At 31.4% G+C, this 27047-nt stretch overlaps 2 protein-coding genes across 2 annotated transcripts; one reads left to right on the top strand and one right to left on the bottom strand.

Annotated features, from left to right (window-relative positions):
• The first annotated feature begins 7657 nt into the window (after window positions 1–7657).
• LOC103486863 (probable mediator of RNA polymerase II transcription subunit 26b) lies at window positions 7658–11889 on the top strand. The gene is made up of 9 exons (XM_008444996.3): window positions 7658–8994; window positions 9084–9152; window positions 9272–9354; window positions 9917–9969; window positions 10064–10206; window positions 10329–10356; window positions 10465–10760; window positions 10851–10941; window positions 11184–11889. Exons 1-9 carry the CDS (start codon window positions 8530–8532, stop codon window positions 11306–11308), a joined length of 1353 nt encoding a protein of 450 aa, XP_008443218.2. The 5' UTR covers window positions 7658–8529; the 3' UTR covers window positions 11309–11889.
• A 4127-nt stretch (window positions 11890–16016) lies between these two features.
• On the bottom strand, window positions 16017–19686 carry LOC103486864 (bZIP transcription factor 17-like). Its single transcript, XM_008444997.3, has 2 exons — window positions 17610–19686; window positions 16017–16779 (listed from the first exon to the last, which is right to left on the bottom strand). The coding sequence occupies exons 1-2, from the start codon at window positions 19468–19470 to the stop codon at window positions 16334–16336; spliced, it is 2307 nt and encodes a 768-aa protein (XP_008443219.2). The 5' UTR covers window positions 19471–19686; the 3' UTR covers window positions 16017–16333.
• Window positions 19687–27047: the final 7361 nt, after the last annotated feature.

The raw sequence follows: 27047 nt of genomic DNA, 5'->3' as shown, positions 1-27047 counted from the left end.
GATTATTAATTTTTTTTTGTTTTGCATAATAATGTTCGGATGATAGTAGTGATAGTTCGCCACAATCATGATTCTTAAGTGAGAAACTCCTGGTTTGTTTGAAAAACAAAAAAGTGGGTGAGAGTAAAAATAGTACAAGTACGTAATACAAATATTTGAACTTTTGATATTTTTTATCGAAGATGTATGATTTATGGATATACTCAAGTTGGCATATTATGACGCTCGTGATAAAATTTGTAAGTTTTTTTATGGACCTAATTTTCTTTTTCTTTTATGACCATTTTTCACGAATAATGTAGGTACGGTTATTTGTTACAAATTTTATTTGAAATATGTTTAAATGGTCAGCTTATCAATAATGTCCTAATTGGTCATCATGAAAGAAATAGATTATTTGACTAGGTATATGAAGGCCAAACTATAGGCTCGACCATATATAAGAGTTAAAGATCAGATCAACGAAAATCATGAAGGTCGACTCATTGAAGTTAAGAATAGCGTAAAGGTTGATATTATGTAGAGTTCACGAAGGTAACGTTGACCCTGATGCATGTATATAAAGGTACAAGGGGATGACCCAAGAGGGGATGTAAAATGGGAAATGGAGGCAGGTCGTGGATCTTGATGAAGGGTCGACAAATGAAGGCAAAATAATGTTTGAGTGTTTAATTTATACATTCTTCAGTCCACATCTGTGAAATAATTTTGAAAATTTGTAACAGTGTGATTGATGTTCCGAAAAGTTAAATTAGTAAATGATCATTACAAAACCATATTTTTATCTAATCACAAGGGCTCATGACATTTGAGGTAAGACTTAAAACACAATATGAGTTCTACCATTCTTTTTTCCTTAGATTTTGATGTCTTACAAAACATTTGTTTGTTGGTATCAAACTTCATTGCATTACATTGCGATGAGATGGTTTGTATTTATGAAAAAAGGGTAATGGATATATTTAGAAAAGGGAATGCATAGATTCTAAAAGGAAACAAATAAAAGTAAGAAAACAAATATACCTTATCTACTCAATTGATTTTGATAATCAAATATAGATTTAACATTCAATTGCTTTTCCTTTTTTCTTTTTTTCTTTTTCTTTTTTTTTTTTTTTAAAAAAAAATTATTATTATAAATAATATATTATATAAAAGATGGTCCCCGAACATGTTAATATAAAAATAGATATGGCATATGGTAAATATGGGGAGAATAAAAGCTACTTTTAATTTTATTATAAAATGAAATTGAAAGCAAAAATAATAATAATAAAGGAAATAAGAATCATGTGGTATATAAAAGGCCACGTAATGTAAGGGAAAATAGTTGACGATCAAACGGCTGTGGATTAAAGTCAACGAAAGGGACCAAAATGGCTGGGAATCGGAACCCCTTTTCTTGCTTTTATTCAACGCCGATAATTATGCTCTCTTTCATTCACGACTATTTCCCTATTTATCACGATATATTTAAAACCACAAAACAAAACAATTCCATTTCATTTTAGTTTATGTAATTTTAATGCTTTAAATTATATATATATATATATATATATATATATATATATATGTATGTATGTATATATTTGAGGTCTTTTAAAAAATATAAAAAAAACAATAAAGTATTTACACGGTATAGAATAATTCCAAAAATAGAAAAAGCTTAGAGGTCTACCGTATAAAATATCAAAAATGTCCCGTCAACTACGTCATCAACAATGCGCGTGTAATATATTTGCGATCGTTTAGATTTAGCTATTGTTTTGTACACGATCGTTTAAATATGACTACAATTTATTTTTTAATTTTCTCGTTTAATTTTATTACACGATCGTTTTTAGATTTGGATTTGGCTATTGTTTAGTATACGATCTACGATTTATTTTTTCAATTCTATCGTTTAATTTTGTTACACGATCGTTTAATTTGGTTATTTATACGATCATTTAGATTTGGGTCCCGATTTTTTTGATTTGTCTACACGATCGTTTATATTTGACTAAATGAATTTTTTAATTCTTTTGATACACGATCGTTTAAATTTATCTATCGATTATTTATTTATTTTACATTCAATCTGAATGATTTTTTTTAAAGATTTTTTAGATTTTCTATTTTTTTTGTACACGGTCGTTTAGATTTAGTTATTCAAATTCAAACGACGTAAAAAAAGAAAAGGAAAAGAAGAAAGAAATGAAAAGAAATCACAACGAACAAAAAAAAAGAAAAGAAGAAAGACGACGAAAAGATTAAACGACATAAAAAAGAATCAAAAAAAGAAGAAAAGACGAAGAAAATATTCAACAATGTAAAAAAGAATAAAAAGAAGAAGAAAATATGTTGAAAGAAATCACAAAATCAAAAAAGAAGAAATACGATGGAAAGAAATTGCAGCGAAAAAAAGAAGAAATACGGTGGAAAGATTTAAGAACATAAAAAAGAATTGGAAAATAATAAAGATTATGGAAAGAAATCGCATAACAAAAGAAGAAAGACAAATCGCAGGAGCAAGAATACGAAAGAAATCGCAAACAAGAGAAAAAAATGGAAGGACAAACTTGAAATATTTTAAAAATAGTTAGGTTTTGTTATACCGTCGGTAAATAGTTTGATATTTTGTTACATGTAAGTTTTCCATATATTTTTGTGTACTATTAATAAATCTTAAACATACTGGGAGTGTTTATCAGACACTCAAATTCTTTTCAAAATAATTTATTTTTTTAAATTAAATACATAAAAATGTATTCTAATTGTACCTAAATTTGGCTTGAACTCGTTAAAAATATTTGGGTCAAGATTAAATGATCAAACTCATTAAAAAATTTTTTGCTATCATTTAAATAAAGATATTCTAAATTACGTTGATGCAAATTATACACATAATTAAAACATAAAGAGTCTTTGATTTCGGTTCAAGCCAAGAACCAAATCAAACCAATTATTTAGTTGTTTTTTAAAAAAAAAACGAATATATATACACATCACAATAGTTAAAATATTAAAAAGATAACTAATGTTAAAGTTCATTTCTAAGAGATGGGTTTGATTAGGTTTTGATGGATCCCAAATAAAAAAAAAAAAAAAAAAAATTCTTTCACCAAATACAAATAGAGACGTAGAATTACATACCAAAAAGGAAAACCAAAAACCAAATAAGTAGTTTGATTTGATTTGGTTTTTCTCTTTTTGAATGTTATGTTGCATTCTTACTTAGTAACCTAATTATCTCGTTTAACCTACTATATATACACATTACTCAAGTTATTATTAATTAATTATATCATACTTTTTACACTATCTCTCAATCATTCCATTAACACGTTTAATTAGGCTCATTTTTACATGAATAAGACATGAACATGAAATATATATATATCTCATACTTTGCATAAATATATAAATAAATAATAATAACAACAACTATAACCATAAACATAAACATGATCATCATGTCAATTCTTAACCTAACATACCAAATTATAATGACAATGAAATTACCAAAGAAAACCATTTTCTCTAATATAAAAGTTTGGCATATCATGATCATATAAAATAGGTATTCATTAATAAAAGAAAAATCATAAATGGAAAGTTAATATTCTAACAATTAATACAAGTAATTAGCCATAGCCAAACACTCAACTCTCTAAGTCAATGATTTATGTTCCCTATGTGGATGTTCAAAATGCTATTTTAAACTACATTGATTTTAAATCCCTTCAATTAATTAAATAACACACACACACACACACACTGTACCTAGATAATCTTTTTTTTATTTTAATTATGACTTATTATTTAACATTTACATTTTTAGTGAGATTCAAGTGATGATTTTTGTGAATTTAAAAAAAGAAGAATGGAGAAGATATAAAAAGATATCAAATAATACAATAGATTTTTCTTACCTAAATTATATATGAACTAAGATTTAAAACCTAATTGATCAAATTAAACAATATAATATAAACCTAACTAATGAAAGGACATCAACTTCCAACGTCCAACGTATACTTAATAATCTCGTTGAATTTAATCAAATTAAGTTTTAACTTAATTAGTGGTAATTTACATAACTTATTTCTTATATACTAAACAATTATTATTTATCTTGAACTATGTGAACCTAAATAATAATAATAATATAATAATTAAGTCGAGAGAGTAAACATAAACAATCTGATTTTATGAACATTGTTGCTAAGAGCTATTCACTCAACCAAAACACTCCTAATTTGTAAATTATCTTTAAAAATGATCTCTTGTACTCCTAATTAGTAGGAGTGGGCTAATCAAAATGTCTCTATAGAAAAATACTTAAATTTAGTATTCTTTTAATTTTGCCACATAGATCCTTTAGACTAAAATCACATAAAATGTTTGTCCGATTTAGTAATACAAAATATCACATGCTATTTTTTTTTTTTTAAATCAAATTGAATCCTAAATATATCTTGTATTAAAAAAGAACTTAAACTTTGATGTTTCTATCTATACCATTTGTTTGGGTTATGTTTTAAAAATGGTGGCATTCTAATTTCTTTGCATATGGGTAAGGTTAGGAAGCCAAAATTATATATGTTTGGTGTTTTTAGCACAATAAGTATGAGATGAGGCACGATGAGCTAGGGTTGAAGTGCATGTCTATACGAAGACCACTAAACCAAACTCAATTAATTACTATTTAACTATACACACTAGTTATATACCTACAAATTTTGATTGAAAATGAAAATTGTGGTTTGCACCTAGTTATAGAGTTTGTCCCTATATATTAACCTTTTTGCATACAATTTTAAACGAGATTGAGCATTCTAATTTTTGAAGTGTTGACTCGTATATAAAAAGAACCTATTTCATTTAAGGCCAAAATAATTAGATATATAAAATTTAGTCATAAAATCAACGTTGTTCCTTTTACACTAGAAAAATTTTAGTACTATAGAGAGTATCAATATCTTTTTATTCACACTATAAAACTTACCTTTACAAACATTAATGAACCTCTTAATCATATACATGTATTCTACTCTATTTTTAAAATCATGTTGACATGACAGAGACTAAATATATTATCGAAGACTTGAAGCATCGAACAGTTTGACTCATGCATGGAGAATAAGATAAACAAATATCAAAGAATAATAATAGAAAAGAATAGCATTGATCACTATCTATATTTGGTTCATAAAACAGATTGGATGGGTAGCAATAACCCTCAATTCCTTTCTTTAAGAAAAGAAGCCATAGAAGAAGACAACACATACAAAAAAGAAAAGAAAAGAAAAGAAAAGAAAAGGATTCAATGTATATGGATGATAGATCGGCCAAGCCATTGCAATGCATGATATTTAATTTTATTAAAATAAATCCTATATGTGTTTTCCGTAACTTAGTTTTTTAAAGATGATGTTTGGTTTTTTTTAGTTGTATTACAATAGTTGAGGTAAGAAGTAATTTTAATTTGAAAACTTGGTAAACAGTAAAAATGTGGTAAACAATTGGAGAATGTAACATATTTAAATGAAGATAGGTTGTGAGTGAGAATGAATTTAGAAGAGCATTGAATTGAATAATGAATATATAATATAAGAGAGTAGCGGTAATTAAAATCTTGTCTCCTAAAATGGGAATATTAAAAGAGAGAGAGGGAAACCCCAAGGGGGGAGGTAGTAGGTGACGGCTGGAAGCGTGGGGGCCACGTAAGAGAGGGTATGAAGGAAAGGGAAAGGGAAAGGGAAAGGGAAAGGGAAAGGGAAACAGTGTGTTAGAAAATGGGGACGTGTTCATACGACAATAACTGTCTGTCCCTCACAGCCCATGTGATTTTAGCATTCCGCCGAGACGCCGAGTTTGAGGTAAACAAAACCAAACCATATTTTTATGCGTATTTGACCCAAAGAACAAAAACATTGACTCCCCCAAAACTCACACACGTTATCATGTTTGGTTTCCAATATTACTCCCCACCCCCCCTCTCTACCTTTTTTACTCCACCTTTAATTTCCTTTTTTTTTTTTTTTTTATTTTTTATTATTATTCTCTTTTTTTAGGTCAATAAATTCACTAATTTTGTTTATTTAATTTCCAAATTTGTATCCATTCCAACCTTTACCACTTTCCTAACACAAATAAATTTATGCCATTTACTTTATTAACTTCACAAATATCTCCACCAAAATTTAAAATTATGACTTTTTTTCTTCAAGTTTTTGTTAAATATAAAGTTCAGTTTTATACCGAGCTATTTTAGGATAATTTTTACACATTTTAAAATGATTCGAATTAAAATTTAAAGTTTTTTTTTAATTTAAAATATTGAATACATGTAAATATTTAATTAGACTACTGCTTAGAGATATTGTTGAAGATTGTTCAAGATAAGACTTAAAAGTTCAAATATACCAATAATAAGCGCAAATTTCAGTAGGAAAATGCCAAATTTAATGTTTGGTAAAATCTAGAACACTAGAAGACATCTGTGTCTCTTCTACCATCACGAGCTATACCGTAGATGGTTGTTAAGAAAACTACCTTATAAAGATTCGCATTAAGCCACGTACTCATAAAAGACGGTAAATTATCGTCGTCTTCTTCTGAGTTATTATTATTATTTTATTTAACTAAACCAACCACTTATAGCACTAACTTAAGAATTATACTAGCTTAAAAAGCTTTGCATAGGTCAATTTGGATAAGATCAACATCGAAAGAAAAGAGAATTAGGTTGGAAGTCAAATTCATCAAATAAAAGAGTGTGAATTTATAATTTTGTAACGATTGTAGAAATTCTCTAATAAAATTTTAGAAAAGAAATTTGTTGTTTAAGCTGTATTTTATTTTAACTTATTGCAAATTTTCTCCTAAAAAGAAAACTGTAATTTTCTTTTAAATAACGTTGAAGAGAGGGATTTAATAATAAGTGAAAAACTAAACGTAATTAGACATTAGAACAAAACCTACTTTGCCTTTGTTGAATTTGTTCACAACAGACAAAAACTCCATTCTCAAAATGTCAAAATATATTACTTTCTTTTTTCAAAAAAAGAAAACTTAGAATTACTCATATGAGTAGAACATTTCAATGTAATAAATATCACATGTTTCTCATTCTTTTTTATATTCAACTTCTCAAAAAAAAAAAAAAAAAAAAATCGATTTATGTATTAAATTTACGTCGACATGTTTATCTCTATTTCGAAGTATTCAAACTTTTTATCTATATTTTTATATATTTTCTTAAATTGTAGCATCCACGATATTATTTTATTTTAAACCTTGCTTTTATATTTGTTAAACTGTGATCGAGTTTTTAACCTCCAATTTTTTAGTTTACCGTTTTTTTTAACAACTTACTTTCGATCATAACTTATTTGGAATGGTTTCTCAAGAATTTTAAAAAATGTTTTTAAAGAATTATTCTAAATAAATCAAATAATCATTTAGGTAGGCACCAAATTAATATTTTCAGATATTGTGTTTCTTCCATCGTTTCATCTGCGAATAAAAATCTTACCTTTGATGTTAAAATCTCTTAAGATCCACACTACTCTGTTTGAAATATTAAAAATTCTCTTTTTCTTTTTTTCTTATCAAAAAAAGACAATATTTTTCGTATATTTCTTATTAAAAAATAGTAGCTTGAGAGAAGAGGAGAGAGAGGTTTTGTTTTATGGATTTGGTGCCAAGAAAGAAAGAAAGAAAACATATTTTTGTGAATATTGAAGGGAAGGAGTTTTTGGGTTTTTGGTTATGTGTACTCCAAATTCTGTGCCCTTTTTGGAGCACCCAGTTTTGATTCTAATCTCTTTAAAAAATTTCTAGAGAGAGAGAGAAAACCAACCAAACAAACAACAAAAACCCATTTCCATTTCTAAATCCATTCTTCCATTGAAAAAGAAAAGAGAGATTGAATTGAAAGATTGAATTCTTTGTTCTTATTTTCTCTTCTCTTTCCTTTTTCTCTTCTCTTTCCATTTCCCATATTCCCGATATTTCTTCTCCACAGCAAATCCCGGAGCTTTTCCGGGATTGAAGAGAAGCAACCAAGTTAATTTCTCTGTTACTACTACCCCTTTTTCAATTTTTTAGAACAATCCCACAAACCATAGCTTGGGTTTTGATCAATATCCTGTTTTGTTCTTGATCAGATCCTTAATTTTCATAAAAAGAAGGAACGAAATCGAGCACCAATACTTACTCTACACACATTAACCAACTCGTTTTTTGTGTTTAAACGGATGAAACTCCGACTGTTAATGGGTTTGTTGCTAACGATTTTTTCTGGGAATCGGATTCTTGTGGTGCTGGATTAGTGTTAGATAAGGCGGGCTTTTCTGTTTTGGGTGTTGGTTTCTTTCAAAACCCATCTTCAATCAACTGGGTTGAACCCCAATTGCTTGCGTTTTCTTCATATTTAGGTTTTTGTTTTCTCACGGCGATGGAATTCCCACTTCGATTCTGAGTATTTCGTTGGAATTTCATCTGGGTTTGATCAAAGGTTAGTTTCTCCAGATTCCGATCATGGCTGCCAAGTCTGGGTCCCTTGATTCCTGGAGGAATTACTTCCGGAATGCGAATTCGGATATTTTTGGTATTATCGATTACGCAATTTTGGTGGCGGCTTCCGATTGTCCTAAGGAGTTCAGGTTGAGGAGAGATCGAATTGCAGAGCAGTTGTTCTCTTGCCGATTGACTCGTTGTTTGGGCTGTGACCGAGTGGAGCTGGCGGTGGCCGGAGACATCGACGGAGGTGAAACGGGTTTCAAGAGCGATTTCGCCGGAGATGGGTGTGAGTTTGAGGCTGGTGGGAGCAAAGAGAGCAAGGTTTATAGTAGTAGAGATGATATAGGGGAGATGAATTGCAACCGGGTTAGTAATTTTAGCTTTGGTGAAGCTGAAGCATTGACTGATGAAATTGAGCAAGAATCTCAGATTGTAGGAGAGGTTTTGAGGATCAAAGAGATTCTTAATAATTTTGAAGATGAGGTAACGATTGCTTTAAATGTTTTCATTTTCGGGGATGTTTATTTGCCCCTCATGATGATCATTGTTCTGTTTGTTTGTGTTGTTGGCAGTCTGATTCGGTGTTGTTTGAATCACTTAGAAGACTTGAATTGATGGCTCTATCAGTTGATACTTTGCAGGTGATTTGAATTGTTCTGTTTGCTCTTGCATTTCTTGTGGGGACTTAGTTTTTGTTGATTGTTTTAGTTTCTAATGAAAATCTGGATTCAAGTCTTGAGGCTTTTTCTCCCTTTATCAGGCAACTGAGATTGGCAAAGCTGTTAATTGTCTTCGAAAGCATGGATCAAAGCGCATCCGCCATCTTGCTCGAGTTCTTATCATGTACTAAATCTTTCCTCCAAAGTTCATTAAGTATAGATGATATGTGATGAATGGTCCAAACTGAATTTTCTGTTGACTCTCTTTATGGCACCTTCAATATGCTTCCTTTCCTTTTTATTCTGTCCACATTTGTCTTCAAAGTTCTATACTCTGCAGGTGATTTGAATTATTCACTTTGCTCTTGCATTTCTTTATGGCACCTTCAAAGTTCTATAGATCTTTTGTCTGAGTTTTATGTATGGCTTGCTGCATAGGATCAACAACGAATAACCAATTCTGACCATCCCATGTCCATCATTTTGTTTATTGAGTGGATGAAGAGCTTTTCTAGCTCATCTGTATCTTTACAACTTGTTGCTTACTAGGAAAGTTCCCCATCTGCCATGCCCTATCTTCTGAACTTTCTCACCTTATAGAGAAATCCAGTCTTTGATAACGTTCATATTCATAATTCACTTAATGCAATTAGTAGATAAGGAAGATATCATTTTCAAGATTCTTGTTGCTGCTCATTGTTACTTTACTTTGTTTGAGAGTAAAAGATCTACTTTTTGAATTGCAGGGAGTGGAAAGACATGGTGGACGTGTGGGTACAAGCTACAGCTGCTGTTCAAGGTAGAGTTTGTTCACTACGCATTTCATCTATTATTTCATGCCATTTTTCAAGAGTTCTTTATTGAGAAATGCTTTTGTTTTCGTTGACAAAAAGGTGCAGAGGTCACACCGGATTCCAAAAGCAAGTCTGCTGCGGTAAAAGAAGAAGATGATTATGAAGAAGAAGGCCTTCCCTCGCCTCCTTTAGATGAAGCTGCATTTTTTACCACTCAGCCCACATCTATGGAGCTCTCACAAGTATGTCTCTATTTTCTTTTTGTATTCAGTTTTGTTATTCTGAAGCAAGTTACCTACTTCAAGCTGAATCAGTTCTAATCAACTGTATTTTACTTTCCGTTCCAATCCCTTCCTTGGTGAAGTTCTTTGATGGCATGGACGATGATGGAAGTGAGTTCATTATGCAATATTCTATGCCTTTCTCAATCACTTCCTATGTCTGCAGTTTTTACCATTTCTTAGATTCATGATTACAAATTGGGAACTCTGTTGTTTCAGATCCTCGAAATAGTGGGGACTTCGTCAAGTACCGCAATAATGTGAGAAAAACTTCAAATGGCAATCAAAACCCTACAAGGTGTAACCAACAAACCACTCGAGAGGTTAATGTGCTTTCTAAGGAAAATAAGACTCAAATGAAGGAACAAGTTGTGAAGCCAAATAATAAGCCATCCTCAAACACAAATTCTGGGCTTTTGAGGCAACAGAAGCTAAGCACAGAACAGAAGGACAACCATGAGAAGTTCCAGCGCAAATTGGAAAAACCTACAATCCCAAAGAGGAATCAGCAAGATGTAAGTACAAGAATATCCAGATCGTAACTTGTAAGTAATTTGGTTTGACATGTGCACTTTTACCTGATTTGTTTGATTTATGCTTACCAGAACTTCAAGTGCTCGGATGAGGTTGCAGTTCAAGTGAAGCTAGAAGCTACAAAAAGGAAACTCCAAGAGAGTTACCAACAAGCTGAAAACGGTATTTGTTTACTTTTCCATCCATGCTTTTATCAATTCTGATACCGATTTCATGAGCAATATAAAAGGTTTATTACTCAACAAAGTTTCAACGAATCCAAGCAACAATGGCTAAATATTTTCAAGTTTGACAATTTGGTTAGGACATTCAAATAAATGGTTTTTTAAATGCATTGCATAAAATTTGCTGACTATATTCTCAAAAGTTCTAAAAAATTCTGACTCATGGTGTTTATTCAACAGCCAAGAAGCAGCGTACAATACAGGTTATGGAATTACACGATCTTCCCAAGCAAGGAATTGGCCATAGAAATCCACACCTAAAATCTGGAGGCTTCAACCGGCATTGGACAAATGGGCGGCGTTAGGATCGTCAATGTAATAAGGTAGAAGACTAATGCTTCCAGCATTACTGTTTGAGTGACTTCCATCTAGAATCAGGTGGAAGATCATGATGCTAAAGCTCCCTGGCAAACAGTGTCTTGACCGACTTCGCTTGAAGGTAAACAACAAAAAACTTGGTTTCAGTCTGTCGTGCCAGAGAAGGCGATTCCGATCTCGAGGAGAGTTGGAACTAAAAAAAAAAAAAAGCCCATTTCCTACTTTAAGTACATTTTCAAGTATAGAGAATTTCTAATTGGAATTTGGGAGGCAAAATTATATAGCATTATCAGTGGTTGTTCTGGGAGTTTTGACTTGGTTATCTCTTACATAATGACTGTATAGAACCCCTCATTTGATATCCTCTTCACTTACTTCACTGACTACTTCTCTTATAGACATTTTCTTCCTTCTTTCTTACATGGAAGACTTATTCCTTCCATACTGTGAAATTAATGATAATGTAAGATAAATTGCACAAAAACCAAGGTGCATTCCCATAAACAGTATAAAGTCATCTCTGTATACTTCTTCTTCTTCATATGAATGCGAATAATTGTTCTCACAATTTTTAGCTTTTGTTCTCAAGGAATGATGGCCAATGATTCATTCAAATGCTGTTCTTTTTGTTCTAAAGCTATTGGATTCCTTGAGTTTGGTTCATTTGAGCCTCTTGATTCTCGTTAACACACGTAACCAGATACCTTTGTTTTCAATGTTATTGAAAATCATGGAAAGGTTGTGGATGAGTTGTTTGACATATTCTACTTTTGGTGAAATGCAAATTTATCTTTAAAAAGAAAGTCAGGAAGGTGAGATGGAGTTGGATAGTTAGCAAATGTTTTCCCATTTGTGGAATTTTCTTGAACTATTGGATCAACAGCTAAGACCTCTCTCCTACATGAAGACAAAAGGGTTTTGCACTTTCTTTGAAATTGGTAGGTAACAACTAAGAAGGGCATGACATGGATTTCTCTTTTTTACCGCTTTCATTTCTCTAGACAAAGTCATATCCACAATCCCATCCTCCCCATTGAACCTCACATCTATTCTCTTCTCTTTTCATGGAATATGGAGATATTTGAATATCTGAGCTTTTGATCAAAAGAAAAGGGGAGGAGAATAGATAATGTATTTGGATTAAAGATATGAGAGAGTATGTGGTGATGAGTTAATCCATTGGAGTAGTGGGGAAGGGAAAAGGGAGTTTTGATTTGCTTTGATTCCAATTAATGTTTGCAAGAAGATAAGGGTTTCCATATGTATATTGTTCTTATCCTTTGCCACACACCTCAAAAAGCATTACCCAATTCTTTTATAATTTTCAAAGATTTCAAATTTTGCAAGCAATTCTCTCTCTCTCTCTCTCTCTCTCTCTCTCTCTCTCTCTCTCTCTCTCTACCTATGCCCTATTTGAATAGATTCTATCAACTCATAAGATTATAATACTTTTCCCATATTGCCCTTCTCAAAAAATAATATTCAATTTCAAAAATCATAGTAAAATTCATATTGAATAACCAATTTATTGATTTTTTTTTTTTAAAAAAAAGAATTAAAAGATCATTCTATCTCATTAACTTTGGCTATTTTAAAAGCCCAAAATGATTGATTGAAATTGAAACAAATAATTAGTTTACAAGGGAAACTCAAACATGCCCCTTTTGACTATTCAAGACATTTGACACATGCTAAATTAATAATTACCTTTAATCACTCTAATCAATATTTGTACCAATTCTCATTTATATGAAATCCATCTTTATATGGGAAGTAAATTAATTACTCATGTTTGATTCATCAATTTACATAAATCGTAATTCTTCCCCCTTCAAATTCTTATATTGAATAAAGAACGAAATATTGAAAATTTACAATTAAGAACAAATATTTTTAACTTTGAAATTTTAAATAGGATTGATTACATGTTTAGTTTCTGAGATCGTTTGACAATCAAGTCAATTTTTAAAAACTTAAAAAAAAAAAACATAATTTTTAAAAGTATTACGTCAAACTTTGATATTATAATATAAATTTATTATGGTTGAACTATATTCATATTTGCTTCATTTAAAATCAATAGTTTGACTAATTAGAAAGTCTTAAGTTGGTTAAAAAGAAAATAAAAGATATTGAAACTTTCAAATTCTATAATATCAATAAAGAAAGGAAGTCAAGTTGACAATTTTTATTTTGTTTTGTTTTATTTTGCCTAACCACCAACTCATTTTATGCATAAAACAATGACCAAGTTTCAAGGGTCAAACATGCATTTACAAGATGCTATATTATATGATATTCACTGAATTTTGGCTGATTTTATGAAATAATAATCAATTGAGATTACCTAATCTAATTGAAAAGTGAATTTCTAATAGTCTCAACTCAAAAATCACTAATGTCAAATCCAATTTGTATATATATCTTCAAATTGTAATTTACTATTTGTGTGCATTCCTACGTTTACAAATACTTCCTTTATTTGACTTATGACAACTTTTTTTAACCAACACACCACACCAATGTTTTCCCAATTCTACAATCTATCTATTTTCTTGAAGCAAACAACATAATTGAAATCAATATATATAAACATTTGACATTTACATCTCTCCAACCATGACTTGAGTGACACTTCCATATTTGTCCTTCGTTCTTACTTCTAATTTCTTAACACATAACTATGATTTTCCCAAATTTAACAAGATTTAACTTAGATCTTTTGATTCTAGAGATGGAGTGTAAATGTTTGGAGGCCATAATTTATAATCATTGTAATTTGTTTTTAGTTTTACTTCCTACAGATAAACCTTACATCATGATGATATCTTTCTTTTGCAAGATTATTTTCATAATTGTGCACTCTCTTTTTTAAAAATGACAAAAAAAAGGGGGGGGGGGGGGTTAGAGATGAGATATAAAAGAAAGAAAAAAGAAACCCTAAACTCAATGAAAAGCAAAAATTAATTGCAATCGAACAACCAAATCCAAAAGGTTGACTTTGTTTGCTGTTGCCGACGTGAATTGGATCTGTGGGCCGACAGCCCACTTCCCTTTGTCCAAATTGGATCATCTTTCAAAACATTATATTTTGCATAAAAAAATAAATAAAAAAAAAAAAAGGTACCTTTTGGATGTCTTTGTGACACTGTGACCTACACATACCAACCAACTTTTCTCCATACATCTTTTTCTTCCTTTTTCTTCTTCTTCTTCTTTTTTACTTCCACAAAGAAAAAGAATTCCCCCATCAAGCCTCCATGTTTTCTTTTATCTATTAGTCATATACATCGAATTTCATTGTTGGTTTACATTAGAAGCTTAAATACAAGACCAAGGGTCTTAGATTGGGAGAATTAATTATGACCACTTTACAGAGTTGAAAGAAGTTAGAGACTTGGGGACGTCTTGCATGTTTCGTAGATAAGAATATTAGTTTTATTGTTGTTGTTATTATTATGTTTGAGAGAGACAATTCTAATCATAAACTTCTCGAGCTTAGTTGTTTAAATCCAAATGGTACCATAGTAATATCTGGAAATATGTAAATATGTATATATTTGAACGAAAAGAAAGTTTAAAAAAATAAATTAGATTAGAATTTAAAGTAAAATAACAATTGCTGGTATTGACAAATTTATTTACATAGGCAACACATCAGGAAGCCTGAATATGGCTTCTTAAGTTGGCCTCATCGATAAATCAGAAAACCAAAATTTGGAATTACTTGAAAGGTTTGATGTGTTCCAAATCAAACGTGAAAAATGTGATCATTCTCCACCTTTTTTTGTCTTTCTTCTTTGTCTTGAAATGTATGAACTAAAGTTTGTAGAGTGAATAATGTGTTGATGGCGAAATCTAACATTCTAACGATACTCCAATGCGCAAACTTTTCGTCAAGTGGGCCTATTGGGCCGAACAACCTCGAACTCTCCTGGGCCTACTCAACACCATTCCTTTGGCCCATTCTTTGGTTCTTATGGTCTACCTAAAATTAACTAAAATACGACAAATTAATGGGGTTTACTTCTTAAGTATTATAACATTAGGTTGGCAGTTTTTTTATTACAATTATGTTAGCATTATTTTAAAACGGGTGAAGATTAATTCATATCCAAAAACACCAAAATACCTATTAATTTTTTTTTTATTCTATTCTTTTATATATGGAAATTGCACTGTCATTAAAATGAAATACTGTATTCTTCTAATTTTAGGATTCACAATCCATTTGAAACCATTTAAATTTGTTTTTCAGAATTTGAGTTAAACGACAGTTACCAATTTTCCAAAAAAAATAAAAACAAAAACAAAAATCAATTTTAAAGTTTAGGTCACCAATCACAAATTATTATAATCCATTATCTTCTTTCAAAACATAAAAAATGAATTCAGTGGGATACCAAACCCACCCTTGGCTGTACCTCAATTTTCGTTTTCACCCACAACCTTTTCAAATTTTTAATTTTCATGATAATGATAATGTTATAGCTCACCTTTGATGCTTTTTTTTCTAGACAACAAAGATATTCAGACTCCATTTTCATATATATGCAGCTACTGCCATATAAAACATTCAAATTTAAATATCCTCCACTTCTTCATTGTAAATGTGCACATAATGCACAGCTTAACAATTAAAAGAATGAAGGGCAAAAGAAAAAAATCAAACAATGGAAAAGAGAGAAGGGAGTATGATGGAGATAGTTAAATAGTACTCATTCAAACATCTGAGTTTCCAGCACTTCTTCTACTCGGTACTTTCTATCAAGGACAAGGTACTCTTCTCTCCCCATGTCTATTTATGACTGAGGTTTAAAACAAAAAGCCTATACTAAATAGAAGTCCATTATAGACTTGTCTATAACACTAAAGCTAAACCTAAAAGTTAAGCATTACAAGGAAAATTCAAAGTCAACATCAGAAGGTTATTCTTTAAACCCTGCCAATTGTTCTGTTTATGTACAAAATGTGGGGTATATTAGATCAATTGGCATAACGGTTTCTAGGTTTTAAGTAGACACGAGATGAGGACCCGAGCGTGGGAGAACACATGAATATGTGACGTACTTGACACTGTCAAGCAACACGACCACAAATATTCTCGAAAGAGACTTAGGCGTAATCACACCGTCAACTTCACTGTCCCCAGCTTCTCTTGGATCAATGAGCACAGAAACTACCATGGACGAAGCTGTTTTATTATTGTTACCTGGAAAGTTGTCTTTGTGTGGGTTTCTAGCAGGTTCTTCTGTGATGTTGAAGTTTGATCTACTTAGGGGAACTGGAAGACCACCGAGGATTCTCCTGTTCTTTCCCTTGTTAAGATGAGTACCGTTCTTACGATGTGTTCTAGATGTATTGACAAGGGAAGATGCTGGAACTATTGCTCCTGGAGCTGTTGATGAAACGTCGAACTGGAACACTTCGGTGCACAAGCCAGAACTCAACATTGGTCCTATAGATGGAGAAGGAAAACCATTATGTATCTATAAGATGATGTCAAACCCACACCCGATTAGACCATTAATCATGAAAGACTCGAGCCAAAATGAAGAATGACACTCATCTAATATTAATTAAATATTTCACGTATAACAGCCTCCCCAATGGCCATATCACATACCAATTTATAACCTACACAATCATATGTTTGTTTGGAGTCCCCAAAGTTCATTAGTTTCAATTTACAGCGCTGCCCCTTTTTTGTAGACGGAGGAGGTGTCGTAAAGCAAATTTTCTCAAAGTAACAAGTAGATGTTGATATTTCAAGGGCGAAAAAAATATTATATCCGTGAAAACAGTATATCACAAATTTCTGTACAAAAACCTATTCCTGTCCATATATCAACATCCAATTTAAGATCATTCTAATCCACCTGTGAAACTATATTATATGGTTTAAATGGTCAAAACACCTTTTGAAGGGTATCATGTCACAGTCATATTTATTATAGAAACCCTTGAATATTCAAGTCCAAGAGCATCAGCCTAGCTAACAAGGGAAAACAATAAGTCAATGAGTCACTCTTCCTGGCTACTTTTCAAATTATATGGGTATCAGATAAAGGATACAGTGCTCGCACATATTCCAGTGTCAATATGTCTTGTTTCAATAGCCATTTGATAGTTGATACCACTAGAATTCTAAATCCCAACAGAAAAGGTAATAAATCGAGTAGGTCGTGCAACAAATAAAACTTTCAAATATCATCATTCCATGTATAAAAATTCTATACAAATAAATAATAACCATCAAAATTAAAAAGGTAGTGAGCAAAGTATTACCTGCAAGACCTTCACGGAACCACTGTTGGAGTTTACCATCAACCGCAGTTGCCTTCTTGTGGTCCCTGTTAGCTGGACGAGAAGGAAGTGCCCTGATGTTTGGAATAGTAAGGGCTGGACTAAGATCTCTAGGAATTGCGAGGCCAGTCTCCCTAGCCTTGTCGGTATCAGACGCCCTGCGAGAGGCCATAGCTTTCTCGCTAGCTAGGAAAGAATGAATTATCAAGTTTCCGTCGATCTTCACTAATTTGTCATTCCTCGGAACGTATAAAGAAGCAACAAGAGGTTCGCTGGCATTTCGAAGCTTAACTGACTCATCTGAATCATTTAAATGCTGAGACTCCTTTCCTCGTTGATCGAAGTTCAAGTCTCGCCCTTTCCTATAAATTCTCTCACATTGTAAACGGTTCAAAGTACCAGACTTCCCACAATGAGTTCCAACATTCACACCATCGGATAAATTGGAATGTTCATCGACTCTCAAAACCCTACCCTGATTCCGATTGTATAACCTATTATCACCAATAAATGACAACTTACCAGGAACTACTCCAACATTTCCAAATCTGTCATTCGCTAAAGGAACCAAACCACCAAAAACCATAATAAAGAACAACAGGCCCAGAAAACTAACACTGGCAGCCTTCTTAGTTCGTCCCTCAGTTTTCTTACTCTCAGTCTTTTTTCCCCTAGCTACAGGAATAGGTTGTTGGGGCTTTAATCTAGGAATTGGAACCAGAGGGACCTGAGACCCTTGTGGCTTAACAACATAAGGAGCACATGGCATCCACGAATAAGGCATTGGAGGCATTGGAGGCATTGAAGGATGTGGAAACATACCAGGAGGAGGAGGTTGACACATACCACTACCACTCAGCTGCTGTCTCAAGCCTGCATTCTCAGCCATCATATACGATATCTTGCTATTCAATTCAGCAATGGTTGAATGCATGTTCCTAACTTTATCCTCCAACTCCTCTACATAATGCTTTTTCCTCTGCCTTGAAAGTTGCGCACTCTCTCGATTCCTCATCAACCTCGCCTTCCGCTTCTCATCATCCTCATTTATAGAACAGGAACCCAATTGGGGATTGGTAGCTTCTGCGGATACAGATGACCTTTGATACTTAGCAGATCTAAAATCCCCGTTCCCTTCATCCTGTTCTTTCTTCCTCTTCGTCATGCAGTTCTTCCCCACTTCCTCTGATTTAACCTTCTGATCGACAATAACATCATAACATTCTGCGTTAGAAGATGGGCAATTCATTCCTTCTGATACGCCCGAACCCGATCCCTGAGACGACGCTGGGCCGCCTGAGAATTCATGATCACCAAGCTCCGGGGAACGAGAATTCACCATCCTCGAACCTTTAGAATCCCATCCACCAGAACCAGTCGAAAAACACTCGCTATCCGCCGTCCCCAATTTGGAAGATTCATAGTTCAGAAACTTACGATCATCGGGAGATTGCTGGCAAGAGACCGCAGAGCTCCCTGATCCTGGAGAGCCTGCAGGGCTGCAAAGGGGAACACTAGAATCATCCTTGAGTGGAACATCAGGAGATAAGTGCGGGGAATTGGTAGGGTGATCCAAATTATCAGAGATGAGGAAATCGTCAGCCTCGGAAGGGAGGCAAAGGTCGTCGAGATCATCAAAGGTGAGCTCGAAGTCGTCATTTTCGTCGAAACCCAAATCTAAGGCAGTGGAATAGAGAAAAGGGTCGCCGGGACCGTCGTGATTGGGATCGGAAAAAAACAGAGAGTCGAGAGGGGGAATTGGGAGGGAGTCAAATTCGGAAGCGTAAGAAGTGGAATTAGGGTTTTGATCGGAGGGGGAAACAAGGTGAAAAGGGTCAGGCATGATTAGGGTTTTGGAATGGGAATTGTGGTTGGATTTTGGAATTGGATTGAAGAAGAAAATTGAAGAAGAGATTGAAGTATAGAGAACGGGGGGTTTTTAATGGGTCTTTGTGGCGTAACGAAACTGCTCAACGTTTTTCTTAGTCAAGCGCGTGTCATTCTTCTCCCTCGCTTTCTGTCTCTCTCTCTCTCTCTCTCTCTCTCTCTATAACAATTTCTCCTTTTCTTTTTCTTTTTACTTCCTACTAATTATTATTGTTATCTATTTTAACAGTAAATTCAATCATTTGATGATCCTTTACTGTTTTCTAGGGATGTGTATACATATACATATATATATATATGTACATACATATTTGAGAATTTTTACTTTATAAAATATATAGATCACGTTTATCGAATCCTAATCAAAATGTCCATTCTCCGGCCGTTCATGTTCTTTGTTTATCACCTTCTTGTGATCGGCGTGAAACCCTTCCTCCTTGGCTTGTTGGAATGGCTAAAGAGTTGTTGGTGGGGTGGATATTTCTTTATTCTTTTGTTTACCTTTTAGGTTTCTATGTTTTGCTATTAAAAAAATATCAACCTTTAGTTTATTTCTTTATTTAGGGTTTGTTGCTTTCTAAACTAATTGAAACTTGGTTTAATTTATATGTAAATCTTAATCAATGAATTAAAATCCTTAATTCAACACTTTTAGGTTAGACAGAATGTATACTCGCAATTGTCCAAAATAGAAATCATGTGATCAAAGTTTATATCGGGTGATATTGTTCCTCTAAACTATAATGTTTAGTTAGATTACACCTCTATCCCTTTTCCTTTTATAGTCTTTACTTCTATGAACTAATTTTTGTTTTCTCTACACATCGACCTAACATTATTGCTTGTGCTACTTAGTACTAGATGTTGCGTTGATTGGTATTATAAATTTATTTGATGAACCATAGAAGGATTTGACACTATCCTTTTATACTCACAATCATGTTCCTAATTAGTCCCTCATAGTTTGTTGATCGTTACAATAAACTCCTATATGGTGTGTTAGTATTGATATTGATATATTTATAATATTAAATTTCATCAAAGGTTAGTTTAGTATGTAAAGAAAAGATAAATGAATATACCTCACAAGGACGACAAGGATAAATACAACCCTAATAAATTGCAAGTGCTTGATTGCAAAAATTAAGAAAAGCTACGAGAAGCTAATTGATCCAATTAAAATTTCTGGAATATATTTGTAATAAAGTACAAGTGTAGAAGGTGATCGATCAAATTAAAAGCTTATAAATGTATTTACAACAAACCTCGTTGTTTAGGGATCACCTGTGCAATTTTTCGTAAATTATATAAAAAGAAAAAGCAAAATGTTCTAACTTGCTTAACTATTATGTTTTTTAGTTCACAGTTACGAGGGTGGGAGGTTGAATCATCGACCTTTTAAGATGACGTTGATGTTTGAGCTAAACTTAAATAGGTCATAGGTCATTTAAGCAATACACCTTGAACCAAAATATTAAAAACTCAAATCACATAATTGCTACCCAAAAGCACTTAACTTAACTCGTTGATAATTAGCATATATATCCTTATTGGAATCAAAGATTTAAATATGCATACTTTATCATTGTTGATATTAGAGAACATTCAACACACATCGTCACAAAATGTCCCATAAATTTGATACGTTAAAATGAACATATTTTAGTTTTTGGTTTGTAATATTAAAAACACGATATAGCATTAATTATCCTAATGTTATTTTACAAATTTCAAGTTGGTAGAGAGTATGAATTAATTACTTGATAAAATGTAAATATTGAAGATGACGTAAATGAAATTAAAAGATAATAAATAAAATTTACCTTTCAAAATATTGTTAAAATTCATGTAGGAATATGTATTTAAAAAAGAAAAATCATATAGGAATATTAGATATTAATCCTAAATAAGTTTATAAACTATTGAAAGATCGGATTTTTTTCCTAAACGAAAAAAAAAAATACACCCAATAAGGAAAAATATAAAGTGAGATAAAATTAATCATTAGAAGGAAACATATTTCACAAAAGGGAAATTTCCTAGCACTTTTGGCCTACCCTTTGCATTTTCTTAATTGATATTTTTCCATATTTTGATTCGTTTTAATATATTTGAAAATATTTCAATATTAAAAAGGTTTGCTTTCGTTTATATTTTTTTAACAAAGAAATAATAATAATCGGAGAAAAAAATTTTAAAAACAAAAGAACAAATATAAAGTTTCATTGATTGTGTCAGTTTAGATGATATCTTGGTATCTTATAGAAAGTTATAAATTTTTGGGTTGACATTTGTATCTACACCTTTGCTAGCATTTTAATGTATATAGAGATTCAACATTGATGGAAGAGTTGAATTAAACTTTTCATGTTATCGAGTTAAACAAAACAGAAAAATCTCATTTCTAGTTTGTTTATCAATTTGAATATCATAGAAATACTACTTTCTTTTTCCTAAGATTTTGGTTATAGGTTCAATATTGTTTTAAAGTTTCAAAATGTTATACATATTTAATGTGTGTTTGGAAGACATTATCAAATGTTTAATTTATAAAAGAAGTCGTTTTTAGAAGAAAAAATTAAAGTACTTGAAAACATTTATAAAGTATAGCAAAATATCACAACTTATCCGTAATAAACCACAATAGATCAAAATAGACTGCTATTTGCATCTATCGATAAATTATGACATTTTGCTATATTTGTAAATATATACCCAAGTTTAATCCTTCCAAATACTTTTTACAAGGTTAAGCATTTTATATCATATAAATTTATTTAAATAATGCTATTTAAATAATTATTGTAAAAAAATAGGGAGTGAGAAAAGTATTATAAAAAATAGGATGGTGGAACAATAATAGGGTAAAGATGTCGTAGAGATGATGTGGACTTAAGTAAGAAAATTTAGTAAACAAAATACTAAAGTTGTGTATTGTATCTGATACACCACTTCGATCATTTGATCAATCTTTAGCCAAGTAAGTTATGACTTAATGAAAAGAAGTCATATATCGAATATACAACTTTCTTTCCATTCAAAATCACCATACTTTTTACAACGATTTTCAACTTTTAACTCTTTTTTTTTTTTTTTTTATTGTCTTTTCATAGTTACTCTAATTTTTTCATGAAAAAAGACATTATCATTGAAATTATTCCTTTATATCGATTAGAAAAATAAAACAATGGTTGAAATAAAAAAAAAAAAAAAAAAAAAAGTTAAAGCATTTTAAGAGATAAAGTAAAATAAATGAAAATTTCTATTGGTCAAAATTTAGAATTAATGCAATAAAAAAGAGTTGAACGTAATTTATGGAGACGCGTCGAAGAAACGAAGAAGTTTGGATGCGAAAGAGAGAGTGAAATAAAGTAGAGCAAGCGCGTGGAAGACAAACAAGAGAGGGGAGAGCGTGGGGGAAAGTGATTAATAATTAAAAAGAAAAGAAGAAAAAAAGAAAAAGAGAAAAGTAGTGGAGGGAGGGAAGGAGGAAAGGTAGAGTCCAGATAGTTCTTGGAGTGGACACGTGTCAGAACAAGGATTTTGATTCTTTTGATTTTGCTTTGACCCTCTTTGCCGCTACGTTTCCCTTTTCTCTTCCTACACATGCTTTTGTCTCCACCCCCTTCAATCTCTCCTAAACCCTAATATTATTCCCCTCTTCCTCCCTCTCCATATCCAATTATTTCAAATTTAATGAGTAAAGCTTAAGCAAATCTATATTAAATTTGTTTTAATATATAAATTAACTAACATACTTCTCAAATATTTATTATTATATCGTGTATATATATATATATATATAACTATTTTGAAAATTTCGAGGTTGAATTATATATAAAAGTAAGATAAATGAAATATAGACGGTAATTGATATGATATAATCTACTATTCAAGTTTAACGAATTTTATCGAGCACTAATTTATTATTTAGTAAATTAACAAAAAAAATCATAAATTATTGAATTTGGAGCTAATTTCTTATTGATATATGTGTTCAAAACAAAATATAAGAAATAGGTAGATTTGGATAATGTGCACATATCTTTGTCATAAACTGTTGGATTAATTAAAGGGGCGACAAGAAGAATAGCAAAATCTAAAGTTTGCTTTGGATAAATGGCAAATTTATTTTTAAATTGTCAAAATAAAAAAACAGTTAATTTCCACGTAATAAATGTGATAACTATGCCTTAAATGCCCCTACATACTTTACAATATATATTCCTAAATACAATAGTAAGAAAAACCACAAATACCATGTAATTAATACATACTATGCACTCCCTTCAATTTTCTAATTTTTCCTCCAAAAAAATAAATCATTTTCTGTAAAGCTTTCCGGCGTATTTGTTCTTCCGTTTTTTAAAGGATTTCCGACGCATTTCCACCGTCGCTTTTCTACCGTAGCTTTCTCTTTCGTTTTTCCACCGTCGCTTTCTCTTTCGACACTTTTCCACCATCGATTTCTCTTCCGTTGCTTTTCCACCGTTTGCACGTCCTTCCTTTTTTAATCGGTTTGCACCACCCAAAGTATCGGTGAGTTGTTTCGTTTCACACTTCTGTTCCTTATTCAACCTTTGTATTTTTCCTCTGTTTTCTGCATGTATCGGTAAAAAATATCGAGTTCTCAAAATTTTCTTCAAATTTTCTCCGGTTCTAACATTCTTCAAATTTTCAAATGGCTTTCCACCCGCATTTGTTTTCCACCCGCACCGTCGCTTTCCACCTTCTTCTTTTAGTACAAATTTTCGTTTCCCTTAATTTCGGTTGATTGTCTTCCACTTATTCTTCTATTTTTGTTTCCCTTAATTCCGGTTGGTTGGCAAAATTAGAGATAGATCATATTTTATTTGGCATGATTTTAGAGAGGGTTGGGATTTGATTCTAAACTTAGTGTTTCCATTATATTTGTCTAAAATTGCCATAATTTTAGGGAATAGTTGGAATTTGAATTTGACTTGAGATTTGAAATTTGAATCTTTTAAATGATTTTTCGTTACTTTTTTAATATTTTTGTTAATAGTTAATTATTGCATAATCTTTATCATTATTTTAAGAAGTATTCATTGCATTAAAATTATAGGACGTTAATAGTTAAAGTTTGAATATATAATTATTGAAGGTAAAAATCAAAATAATTAGGGGATATTGAAACCAATTGAATATGTTTAGGGATCTTTGAAAGAATATAATAATTTTTTGATTTAGTTAATAAATATCATAAGTGGGTGTGTTCACAAATACACTGTAATCGAATATGTGATATTTTATTTGATTTTTCTATCTCCTTAAATATACTGTATTTGAATCTGGACAGTTCTCATCCGTTGAGTTTTATTTGATCATTGTCGGAGAATTTCGATATAAGTAAAATTATCCAAGACACATCCTTATCATCAACAATCCGAATGAGTTTCGAATTGTTGCAATCTTTCCAGTAAACGGTCAATCTAGAGACAGAAACTTCTGAATTTGGAAAAAGTCTACGTTGGATACAATTTGCAAATTCTTGAAACGAGGATGAAACTGGAACATATACATCAAGGAGGTGATAGTCAATATATCGGCAGGACTCAATCCATCTACCATCGAATACGGTCTTCACTCGTTCTAAAGCCATGGAAAAAATTCAAAGAGAACACGTTTATCGAATAAAGTATTCACTACTAGATTGTATATAGGAGGGATGAATATTAAATTAAATTATTGTTTCATATATTATACAGGTACCTGTTTCATTTGTAGGGATCACGTTTTAATTTGATGTAATGGTCGGATATTGCGAAAATATGGTAGACAAGGGCAAAGAAATAAAATGTATATATCATAATCTTATGAATATAATGTTGGGAAGACAATATTAGTTATTTTTCTAAAGTAGTTTAGAATATAAAGATGTTAAAATTTCAAAAATAATATGCTTTGCTCCGTTCTTCGTTGAAATTAATGTTTTAATGGCCATGAACATTTCGGTGAAATTTCAAAAAGATTGTCTTTCGGTGAATCTTGTGTTTTGGTTTCGATTAATTCCGATTTGTTGGCAACATTAAAGATAGATAACAATTTTAGGGCTATTCCCAATTTTAGGGATAATTCCGGTTTGTGTTTTGGCATGATTTTAGGGATAGTTGGGATTTGAATCTAAACTTTTGTATTCCCATTATATTTGCCATAATTTTAAGGAATGGTTGGAATTTAAATTTGAATTTTAGAGATTTGAATTTTGAATGTTTTAAATGCTTTTTCGTTAGATTTTTTAATGTTTTTGTATATGGTTAATTATTGCATCATGTTTATCATTATTTTAGGAAGGAATAATTCATTGCATTAAAATTTTAGAACCTATTCATTGCGTTAATAGCTATTGAATGAAAAAATCGATAGCTAAAGTTTGAATATATAATTATTGAAGGGAAAAATGGGACTAATTAGGGGATATTGAAATCAATTGAATATGGTTAGGGATCTTTGAAATAATATAATAATTATTTGATTTGGTTAATAATTACCATAAGTGGATGTGTTTACAGATACACTTTAATCGGCTATGTGATGTTTTGTTTGATTTCCCGGGTTCCTTAAATATACTATATTTGATTATGGACAGTTCTCATCCGTTGAGAGACATTTTCGTTCGAAAAAAGTTGAAAATTATTTCAGGCAGTTAGTTTTGCCATAAATAAAAATAAAATAACAGTTTGCTATCTTGACAATTTCCATTCTTTACGTTTGCCATTTCCATAGATTTCCCTTAATTAAAATGGTAAGATCTAATTAATTCCAAATATATGGACTCATGTTCTATATGCTATTTTGGCCCAAATATCAACAAACTTCAAAATCTCATCGGTTGGGCCCAAAAGTTACTAAAGACCAAGCCCATATTGGCTTGATGAGATATCTCTCTCTATATATATAGGAGTTTATCCTCTTCGTTTAGGGTTTAGAAATTTAAGACTCCATAAAAAAGAAAAAACATACAGAGAACTTCCAAACACTTTTGAAAACTCAAGTCATGAACATTAAAAAAAAAAAAAAGAGTCAAAAGTCAAATGTAGGATGTTGGGCCATGTCTGCATAAATCTACTCAAGCTAAAGGTTCAACTTTAATCAAGTTTTCTTCGAAAACCTCATGTTAACAAAAAAAAAAAAAAAACATGAAAAATACATGGAAGAATCCAAAGACACCAGACAACTAGGTGAATGATTATTTAATATAATTGTTAAGGTAAAACGAGAAGGACGATGCAAGTTCATAACCATGTCGATATCACTTTGGCTAATTGATGGCTTTTTTTTCCAATAAATTGTAGTTTAGGTGTGATTTTTAATACACACTCCAATTCATGCAATAACACTACTATCGATTCAAGCACATGCATCTTAAAAGAACATTTATTCAAAACGTTAAAGATGCAATCTAACAATAGTAAATCAAAATACGTTATTTTGAAAAAAAATGTGGAAAGACTTATCATATATGGAAATCAATCCACCAAGAGATGAAAAATTATGATTCACACTCCATAT

This window comes from Cucumis melo, chromosome 4 (assembly GCF_025177605.1).
Source record: "Cucumis melo cultivar AY chromosome 4, USDA_Cmelo_AY_1.0, whole genome shotgun sequence".
Lineage (NCBI taxonomy): Eukaryota > Viridiplantae > Streptophyta > Magnoliopsida > Cucurbitales > Cucurbitaceae > Cucumis > Cucumis melo.
The sequence above is the reverse complement of the archived record's forward strand: the minus strand, read 5'-3'. Positions and strand labels throughout refer to the sequence as shown.